The 11,412-nt window shown below is 37.8% G+C and overlaps 1 protein-coding gene across 28 annotated transcripts in view; it reads right to left on the reverse strand.

Moving 5' to 3' along the window:
* Positions 1-10,670, reverse strand: part of mark2a (MAP/microtubule affinity-regulating kinase 2a) — a 38,877-nt gene extending 28,207 nt beyond the window's left edge. For 24 of the 28 annotated variants that reach the window (XM_079847456.1, XM_079847454.1, XM_079847451.1 and 21 more), the window contains exon 1: positions 9,553-9,750. In XM_079847456.1, coding sequence (XP_079703582.1) covers positions 9,553-9,603 — 51 coding nt within the window. In that variant the 5' untranslated portion in view covers positions 9,604-9,750. Of the gene's footprint in view, positions 1-9,552; positions 10,332-10,490 lie in introns of those variants that run through there. The other 4 variants (XM_079847459.1, XM_079847445.1, XM_079847452.1 and 1 more) reach the window with 4 other exon arrangements.
* Positions 10,671-11,412: the final 742 nt, after the last annotated feature.

The raw sequence follows: 11,412 nt of genomic DNA on the forward strand, positions 1-11,412 counted from the left end.
CGTTTAGTGCACGCGCCTTACTATGCAAGCTGAAACCTCAGGTAGTGTAACCAATGTTCCTTAAACTTTGAACTTGCGAACTATGCTTCCAACAGTGTCTCTAGGAATATTTAGTGCCTTCGCTACACTGTAAAAAGTAATCAGTTGCCTTAATTTTTAAGTAAATAAACTTCATGCTTAATCGAAAAAATTAAGTAATGTGGAATTGTCAAGTTCAAATAACTTAATTTTTTAAGTTTATTTACTTAATTTTAAGGCAACGGGTTTACTCTATTTTTTTTCCCCAAGTAAGTGAACTGAACACTTTTTCCAGTGTATCTTTTTGTATCCTGTTCCTTGTTTGTGAAGGGCAATGATATCTTCTCAACTTTTTGGATCAATCTTTTGACTTGTTTCTAACATTCAGTCAAACATCAAACTCATCAAATCAATTTCATGTGTTCTAGCTCAAGCAAACCTGGTGCAACTAATGAAGCCCTTGATCAGTTGCATCAGGTGTGCTTGAGACAAGACCTGTTTTGCAGATTTGTACTGTGAGGGATTATATTCAGGGGGTTGAATAATTTTGACTGCAGAAGTCAAAGTGTGCATGTGTGTGTGTAAATATACAAAAATATCTATTCTATATATTGTAAGATTATTTTGTAAGATTTTTTTTCCATTTCAGTGTGAAATATGACCCAGACATTTTTTTTTTTGTGCGATTCACCCACATATAGACAATCAACTTCACACAAACAAGTTTGCCTCCTTTTCCTGACAAAAGGGAAGTGTAATGATACTGCAGCGAGTGAACATCACAATGAGATGATGTACTATAAGGGTCTGCAGTGAGATTAACACTCAATGCACACACAAACACAGAGCCCTGACCTTCAGTACAGCAGCATTGCTGCTCAGACACTGATTTACACATCCATCACCTAACCAAATCTATATCGCTTCAACACAGATGCAGCCAGGGAAAACCAACAGAAGTCAAACAGAAATCTTTCTGCACACCTGACCACAATAAATATAACACCTAAGAGAGAAAAGGCTAGACCTAACAACAAAGATAACACACATGCAACACAAAGGATTCAAAAAGAGAAGTTCAAAATTCAAAGGATTCAAAAAGGGTCTCAAGAGATATTTTCAGAGATTAACCACTTTTAACTTGAAATAACGTACTAAAAAATGCTGAGATGCTGGAAAAAAGCAACAAACATTGACCAACAATAAAAAAAAAATATGTTTTTGATTTTGTTTATGCCTTGAAAAATAAAGAGAATATAAAAAATGCCCCTACTTTTGGCAAATAATCTAGATGAATGTCCAAATACAACATAAAACAGTGCATAAATCTTGGAAAAAATCCTCACAGAATGACAGGTCATGCTAACTTGGCTAAAACACTTGGCTATAACTCTTTCTGGGTCACACAACATGCTGTCCGTGCTTGTACGCACACTGACACGAGAATGTAAGGTCTTACATGCACATTACAAAAACAAATGGCAGAAGAATTTATACTATAAACCACCTGTACTTTAATGACCACCTGTAATTTAATTTCAGTGTCTATACTAATTTAATTCAGTCATCAAAACAATGTACCTCTAGTTTTTAGCTTCTGGGTCCATAAAAATACCTTCTGCGAAGAGTTTAATCTAAAGGCTCATGACAGATACTCCAGGATGGTTTCTAAACAAAAAAAACAGCGTTGATAGCAGTAGACGAATAACCCTGAAGACTTCAGGGGCCAGGAGGTCTCTGCCTAAAATAAGACCCACATGCTGATCACTCTGGGGGTCCGAGCTGGGAAAAGCAGCTTCCTCACACACTGCGGCATAACAGGAAGTCAAGCTAATTCCCGGAAGTACAGTGATAGAGGAGAGTGAGAGAGAGAGAGAAAAACGCCAAAATGATTTGGGTTCCAGGTCATACACAGGAAGCGACGTGTCTGGGTTTGTCAGGAGGAGTGGCTGGTGGAGCAAGACAAGGCTTCAAGAAGCCCTCTGGAAACGAAAGCTGACATGCCCGGACAGCTGGGAAACAAGACAATGGAACGGATTGGAGGAAGACTAACTGCAGACTGAGCCCTTCTGAAGGTTTCTCCAGTTAATCTGATCCACTAGAAATGAGTCAAACATACAAGAACGCTAGATGAATGATGTCATTGCAGCCTTACTTATGTAGAAGAGGGACTACATTTTAAAGGAATTGAAGAGATTAAGGAGCTTACTGTAAAAAAAAGTGGATGTTAGATTCAATTATTTCAGGGATGAGCAATGACTACAAAACTACAATCAGAACATTGAATTATATTAATCACTACAGTAAATACCACTGGAGAATTAGGTTGGCAACAAATTATGACTAAAGCTTTACTCTACAGACAAATAATAATGAGAAAAAAAACCCACAAAAACTGAACCTAAGGAAATTAAAAGTAGAAACCTAATAATTTAAATAAAGTCTTGTAAGTTGGTAAGATAAACATTTTAAACTATTGGAATTTAGAATAATTGAAGAGCATGCATTACATAAAGTTAGTATAAAAAATTTAATCAGAGAATAGGCCTCTAAGATCATTAGAAATGTTTTATTTGGTTATTAATCCATATTTTTCAGCTTAAAAAATATTTTAAATAAAATTGTCAAAATTATCACTTAAATTTTATGTTATTCATTTAATCTTGACTTACCAATCATTATTATTATTATTATTATTAACTACTAATAATAATTATTTTAAACCCGTATGAATGAAAATAAGGTAAAATAAGGTAGATAAAGCCTTTTAAGCTGGTTATATAAACAATTAATTTTTGACATGCTCAAAAATAAAATCAGAAGAATAGAGAAAAGACCTCTAAGATCGTCTGAAAAGGTTTTTCTTAATTTACTCTCTATTTTTCTTAGCAGTGTATAAAACGATACCTTTTTTAAAATGGAAAAAATTTAAACTAGGCTACCGGTCACTTTAATTGTGTCTTATTTTTATCTAATTGACATGATTGACTTACTAATTATTACTCATAATTCAACCACTGATAATTATTTTAAACCGTTTAGGACTCATTTTCACATTTAAGTAAACTTCTTACATCAAGGTTAAATTTGGCATGTTAGGAGATCAGGGTAATATATTTCTGTCCTGTGTGATGAGGTACTCCAAAACTCTTCTGGACACAAACTTTCTGGACTCTCCAACCATGATCACAGTGTAATACAGGAAATTTTGTGAGTCAGCCATGAGTGTAGTAATTGTTTTAGTCAAAGATCAATGAACGACTCTCCCAATAATTTTTACAAGATCAAATCTTGGACATGAACACACATTTACAGCTTCAAATCGATTTCAATTTGTTGCCTCTGAGCTGAAACAACCTGCATCCGGTCTATGCATGAGCACGGTCCATCCATTTATATTGGGTCTCTGGAAGAAAGTAAATGGTAGAATTTGATGTGTTATAACAAAACAAAAACAGAGTTCTGCTGTGATTTCATGACAGCATCTGCCAAAATCAGTGCAGTTCAGTGCCACACCCATCAGTAAACATCCATAAAATACTCATTATTTCTGCCACAGAATAGCCCAGACCAGGTGGAATCCTGCTCATTCAAAGACAAAATAAACCCTAAGAAATGGACAGACGCTTATCAATTAAAACCATCTTTACAACCAAAGAAAGAAGGCAGCATACAAACTATGTGCTTCCATTGTGCTACTATGAACTAGCTCTACCTGTCTCCTAGAAAAACCAGTTATGCCCAACACCTTTATTTCCTTTAGCACCAGTGGGAAAACCAACCAGATGATCCAGCTCCACATCTAAAACACACAACCCTTCATTTAAGCCATTCCACTACTAGACTTATAGTTCATCAGGACTTGAGACTCCTTATTATGTCATCAGTCAAACCGGTTGGAGTTCTCCAATTCCTCAATGAACAATCTGAGGGTGTTCTAAGCAAGATTAGTTTCAGCGTTTGTCACCACTGACGTTTATGGCCTAGTTACAGAGGGCCGATCACAGACGTCAGAGCTGACAAACGTTCAGGAGGGGTTTGTTTTATTAGGACAGTATGTGACACACACAAACCAACTAGAAACCATTATTTCAGAAAATGACTGAGGTGTCACGGTAGTGCTGCTAAGATTCGACTGCATTCACCTTCATGGCGTAACTCTGAAGTTTCATGTTGCTATGGAGATCTCCTGCTCAAAATGTTCTTTTCATTGTATATGCTCACCTCAGCCTTCGGTCTCTCTTCTAATAGAGACCTGCAGTTGACATCTCACACACACACACAAGGAAAAGTGGGGTAAGACGTGTCAGTGGGTAAGCCGTTTCATCTCCTTAACAGTGCATAATTTGTTTTACTTGTAAATAAAGAGATAATCACATACATTCTACATGGCAGATAAAATAAAACAAAATTTCAAAGCAAAATCTATATTTTTTATACAGCAATACACCAATTATATGCATTTAATGTTTACAATAAAACATTTCTATGAGAAATAATTACAAAAATAAATGTTATGAATGTAAAATATATATATATATATATACATATATATATATATAAATATTTTTTTTTTTTTTTTTTTCCAAATGGTGAAAGTGGGGTAATGTGTGTTAGAAGCTTTGGGGTTAGCAGTGCAAATAGCACAACTAATAGTATTTCATGACAGTATTACCTAGGGCAGGACCTAGCACGCTATATTTTGGTTTTGATTCTTCATTCGTGCTCAATTTTATTTAACATAAATTGCTAACATATTAACAAATGACTTAATTAAACCATGTACAACACAGCTTAAGAGTTGTCTCACATTTTTAAAGTCACATTTCTATGGCCCTACACTACAGACGTGTTAATCTAATTTCAGATGAGAGCAAACATCCTGAAATTTCTCATTCTTTCCCTAGAAGACAACATCAGTAAAAAGTGGCACATCTTACCCCACACTCCCCTATGTAAACAGAACCAAACAAGTTGGCTTGGAGGCAACTTTGTCACGGTAGTGTCAGGAAGGTCCCATTGGTTAAAGACCAGCTACACATGGCGCACACATCCTATTGAATTGCTGGTTTTTAATTACAAAAGCTTGAAGGAAGAAATTTCAGGTCTGCGTGAATGACTAATATCTGACTAGGATATGAAAACCACCCCGAAGATGCAACGCAGACCCGAAAGAGGACACCGATTGCGGGAATGTTGCTGAGCGACAGCTCACAACCACGTTCAACATCGGCGCTCTGTGCATTAGAAGGTCAAGGAGAAGCAGTGGCTCCGAATGAGGGTAACTGTCTGAGACGCTGGGGAAAACAGCAGGGTAGACTGGCACAAGGGGGAGGGGGAAATAAAGGAGGGGTGTGAGCCAGCTTGTCATTTATCAGTATTTTTATCACAACATGACTATTTCAAGAGGAGGGAGGTAGCAGCCAGTACACAAATAGACAGCAGCTGAACATCCCCCCATTGGTGAAATGCTACATCGCTTCAGACTTAGAGAGACTGAGATGCCCGTGTCAAGCTCAAACTACAGGTGATCTGCTACAGCACATGACTGAAAACATTTAAAGTCAAATGAGAAAATGTTTTTTTTTTTTCAGTGGCAAAGCAGACTAATGAGACTAAAACTACTGAAGCAGGGTTCGACAATAAGGACTGCCCAGTGAAAGAGACCGGGGCCAGTTGATGGAACTGTCACTTGCCGATCGGGCCAGTGCTGCATCTTCACGAAAGTTGATCAATTGTGCGTTTTTAAGCCTTGCCAACTTATATATTCAAGCGCAAGCAGACGCGAAAGTACCCGCGTCTCTCAGTTCGGTACTCCACAAGACTGGCATTTTGACATAATTGTATGCGTTTATGTCCGTTCAAGCTCAGGGAGATGTGAAAGAGTATTCGCGGGCTGAGAGAGGCGGCGCCCAGAAAGTCATGTCTCACATCGTGCGAATAACTGTAATAATAAGGGTTCTCAGATTCTCCCCTTAGGTGATTCTAATGGGGGGGAGGGGGGTGGCATTTCCAGACATTTTGTTTTTATTACATTTAACTCACCTAAATGTTTGCTCACTTGTGTTTTTACAATGGGGTAATTTTGTTGCTCAAGAGTTTACACAACCCAGTGAAGCTGGATTTCAATCTTTGAATTAAATTGAAAAAAGTAGCACAAATAAATACAATAGAATAAATGTACAAATGAAATTGAGATTGAGAGAAATAAAGAGAAACGTTTTTTTGGTAGGTCTAACACTAGTATTCAGAAATACTACAGAAACTGAATAAAGTAATCAAATGTAAAATAACACTGGATAGTATTTTAGTCCTGTATAAATTAAATACTATTATTAATCCTAATTCTAACAATTAAAGCAATCTTTAGTTGTTTTATCAACATTAATGACAGACACGTATTAGGCTGCTGTCGCTTTAAGAGCTATTGCACAGATCCATTATACTGTTTTCATTACATGCATTTCTCAACTGTTTATGTTTAAGACATAACTAACTGTGTTTACGAGGTCGCGGCTTTATTGTGCGCAGAGAAAACCATCGCTTAGAGAGCACGGGAGTACTGAATGGTTTAAAATCAAATATCGCTTGAATGTTTAAATTGGTAAGACTTAAAAAGATGTGCAAATGATAAACATTAATGACGATGCAATGTTGGCCCAATTGTACAAGTGAGAATTCAGCCAACTGTCTCGACTCACAAAACGAGAGTCTGGTATCGCCGCGTGCAGCGCACTTGACGCTTACCTTGTGCAACCCATTTTGAGATTCAGCAGCACCGCTGAATCACTTAAGCGGTTTTGTGAAATTGTGTCTTGCAGAAAGTTTTAAAATGACTGATTTGATCTTATAATCTGTGTGGATTCATTTACTCATACAACCTACATGATAAAGGGAATGAATGTTTCTGCATCATAAGAGCAAGGCCTGCGGGAATGATTCAAATTATGCGCAATACCCATAACCCGTGCCGAATTTCGAGCCTTTATTATTAATTAATTACTTTTTTCTGTCGGAGTCCATGAAAATGTTGGCAGGGCAAGTAAAAATTTGAACCACTGGCCTGGCTGGACCAGTAGAAAAAATCCTTAGCGTTGAGCCCTGTGAAGGATGACAATTCAAAATCATGATTGTTTTGTAGGAAATATTACACAAAATTGTGATTTTCTCCCATGACCTTCCAGACCCATAAGTATCTGGTTAGGTAAGGCTTTAAAAACACATTGTGCATGAGATTAACTTAACATTCAAAATAAAAACACACCTCCAATGACACTCCCCAAACCATGCCCGACTGGAAATGCCAGTCCAGACTGACAGGGCTGCGGGTCACAAATCTTTGCCCACATAAACAGAGCCACAACTCCTAGCATTGCTTAAGGAGTAAATAAAATAAGTCTTTATCTGACCTAAAAAAAAATTATTTGCATGGAGAGCAGCCTGAGATGATTAAAATCATTACACTACATGCAGGCCAAACAGATTATACTCGATTCCCCCAAACCACAAGAAAGGTTCTTGAGGGAAAAGTGCTGACCAAACTTTTCAGACTGCAAATCACAGGACGAGTGGGTATGAATTAGCAAGACACACATTTCATCTCCACTATAAACAAACCTTACACTCAAACTGACTTCAACTCAGTCTCATGAGATTTCAACTGCAAGCTGCTTACTGTTGGTACAATTCTGCCAGTGAGTCACTGAAAGAGGATCAGTCTTTTTGGTTAAAACTGACCTCAGAAACAAGCTATTAGTGTTCCTTCCATGGGTTTAAGACCATTCAAATTATTTCAAGTTTCAAGATCTGTGAGCTCAGTTTAAAAACACACCACTTACATATATTTAGTATAAACTTGTGACAACACCAATATTACCAATAACACAGGGGGGGGGGTTCTCTTTTGAATGCTTGCTAGCTTTTAACTTTCGCTTTTAAATTTGTGACCTTACAAGGCCTATAATTTGCGGGCATCATCAATATGCGGGGTATTTAAATCGCTTTTGAATGCACGCTCACTTTTTACTTTCTTTCAAATTCGTGATCACGCGTAGGCTCATCTGTGTATATGGAGAGGGGGTACTGACCACACATTTTAAGATAAGATATTTGTCAATGATGTTGCAGGATGTTGCGCACCAAATCCTCCGCCACCGTCTTGTCAGTCATCTCTCCTTACACTCGTCACGTGATAAGCGAAATCTGACTCCGACTCTGCAGTTCGTGCTGTATATGGAGCAGAGCATCTGTTTTCCAACTGAACTAAATTATTTTTATTTCTATGAAAAAAAGAAAAACGACAGTGTGTGCGGTGCCGCAGTGGGCAATTAATGTAATCGGTGTATGGCCGAACAAAGAGTAATGCCAGTAACACTTTTACAGTGACTACCACGGCAAGACTAGTACCTACAACCTTGAAAAATAAGCTGGAAAACTGATGTACAATTGGTTTACATTTAAACACATAATTTAAAAAAATTACTGACCCAACTATAACTCCAACCTACAACTACTATAAGTATATCCCACTGTTACTGCACATATATAAAGTTGGATACATGCGTACATCCAACTTCATCCGCATACATAGAGCATACTTTGTGTAAAGGGTGTTGATCATGGAAATCATTCCAATCAACCAATCAGATTTGAGGGACAAATTTACAGTTTATGTCAAGAGTAGGCTTAAACCAAAGGTTAGGTGCTTCTACATCAGTGTTATTCATCCATCATTTCCCTCTGATTTTATGGGTAGGGTTAAGTTTAGGAGTAGGAATACATGTTTTGTTGCAGGATCAACTAAATATGTTGATCCAGGAACAAGTCTTACTTGGCAAACGTCAGTGACCTGTGTAAAGCAAAATAAACTATATCTCAACTGTTTGATTGTTTATATATATTGTCGCAAAATGTATACTACTGTAGGCTATATTATCATAATTTTCTTTAAAAATCTGCATTGAAACAATGTGTATTCAGCAAAGCGCTATACAGATACATTTGACTTCAAGTAAAAAGCAGAACAAAGCAACACATCTAGGCTATTATGGAATTTACACTGAAGTCCCAACCACTGAACTTGCAATGGAACAGAAAGTAAACTGATGATTTAGCCTAGGCTATATCTTCTCAAACACTAACAAAAGAAATCATGACAACATATCAAAATAATATCTAGAATGAACTCATGCCATTTTAAAACAAGCCTCTTGGTAAAGATGAAAACTATTAGTCAAGAGTGTTGTGTGGTTTCCTGTCTGTACAACAATAATAAAACAGGATTTTCTTATTACATCGTTATACAGTCAAAATTAAGCAGCTAAAGAGGTTTTTCCCAGTGCTGATAGCTAAACTAGAGAATCATAAGCTCCTGTATTTTATTCTAGCTAACCAGGCCAAGATCTGACATGACAATATAGTAATGAAAGAAAACAAAGCTTGTTGTTATACAAAGTAGGCTAAGTAATGTGTAAACGAACAAAACTTAACTAGTAAATGGGTTCATGTTCTTGAAAGCAGATGGATTAGACTCACCTGGCCAGTGGAGTGGTCAATCATGGGTAACAGTGGTGTCCTCGTCGACATATTCTGAGGTTGAATTTGACAGTTTATTTTCTGAAACTGAACGTGTTCACAGCTCTCACAATTCAATCAAATGTGGCATCGGCACAGCACGATGAGAAATGTCCAAAGTCCAACTTGTAAAGAGATCCTGAGCTCGGTGTGAGACCCCCCAAACCAGCACAGATTAGTAAAAAAGTCCTGTCATTAAGTCATAGTTTGTTTAATTTCGACAGGAAGACGAATTTTACTGAAAACTTTCGACAAACCCTATCGGCGGGTGTCAGCATTGAATGCCAACTTCCTATGTGATTTTCTGAAATTAAACTAGTGAGTTTTCGTGGGAATTACAGCATTAAAACATAGTCAGATTAATTTGAACCCGTCAGCTAATGAAATACAACAATATTGTTCCCAGCACAAATGTGCAAAATCGAGTCCGAGGACTCACAAGTTTTATTAGGCCGGCTGGCAAAAGGGTCCTTAATGTATCCCTAACTATAAATGTTCGGCTGTATATTATTGTGCATCTGTAAAGTCAAAACTTAAGTCCTGTTTTTCGGAAAGACACATGGAAGTCCCACTTAGAACACACAAAAACTTTAGGGCAAGTTATTGAGCTGCTCCTTCCAGTTAGCCAACTCAGCAGCGCTCAGATCAGCGTTACTCCGAGCAATGATCCGTCATACAGGTGTCAACACGTCCATTTCAAAACCAAATCAAACACTTGATATCGTCTCAATGTGACAAACTAACGATCCAAGCACAAAAACATCGCGGAGCTGGCTCCGATACTGGCTCTCTGCGCCTCTGAAAATCACATCTAACCTGCTAACGCGCGTTAGCTGGCCGAGTGACTTCGAAAAAGTCGCTGATATATTGACAGTATGATTGTAAGAATATGTCCTAACCGTGGCCCGGTTGTGAATGGGTGTAAATTGGTCGGTTCCAGTCCGTGGTACGCGACGAATTACATCTGTGAGCCGTGAAAAGCTGAGCAGTCGGGCGGTCACGACTGGTACCGCAGCAGCGCCCGGACGCCAGTGTTGTTTGCGTTCAAGAGAAATGTGAAACCAGCCTGTGGGTCGACTTCCTTTGCCTAACTCACACGGAGCTTTAAAATAAAAGTCTTTTATTCATTCATGGTTTTAAAATTAAAGTATAATATGTATATTCGACAAGCAAAAAACGTTTTTTATTATAATAACGTTTGAGGACATAATCATATGCCAGTTGTTTTGTGTTAAGTTAATGAAAGAAACAGAAAAAAAGCTAACTCTGAATTGCACCTCATTTTGTGTGTGTGTGTGTGTGTGTGTGTGGTCCTGTTAAACCCTACATTGTGGGGTCAAAATATAATTTTTGGTTCCCATGAGGAAAACAGCTTATAAATCAAAAAAGTGATGTATTTTTTTAAATGTAAAAATACAGAATTTTCTGTCAGGGTTGTGTTTAGGGGTAGGGACAGGGATAGGTGATGGAATATATATAATATTTTTTATCAATGTCCCCATAAAACATGAAAACCCAACATTTTTAGAAATGATACTGAGGCAAGCAGTGGGGCCGAGAGCCTTGAGAACGTGGCAGGTCTCACAGAGAAGCACCATAAAAGGAGGAGTGGCTACAGTGAAGGACGAGAGAGGACCAGAGGCCTAGAATTGTTAGTTGCAGTTGTCCGTGAAGGGCTGCCGCTTTACTTTCATTTGGTTGTTTGTTTATTTTATGATTATAGTTATGTTGAACGTTCCCCGGTTCCCGCCTCCTTCTTCCCTGAACATTGAACCTTGTTACAGATACGCTCACATAAAATGAAGACTCCAGATCAGGGAT

This window comes from Squalius cephalus (genome assembly GCF_949319135.1).
Source record: "Squalius cephalus genome assembly, chromosome: 17".
NCBI lineage: Eukaryota > Metazoa > Chordata > Actinopteri > Cypriniformes > Leuciscidae > Squalius > Squalius cephalus.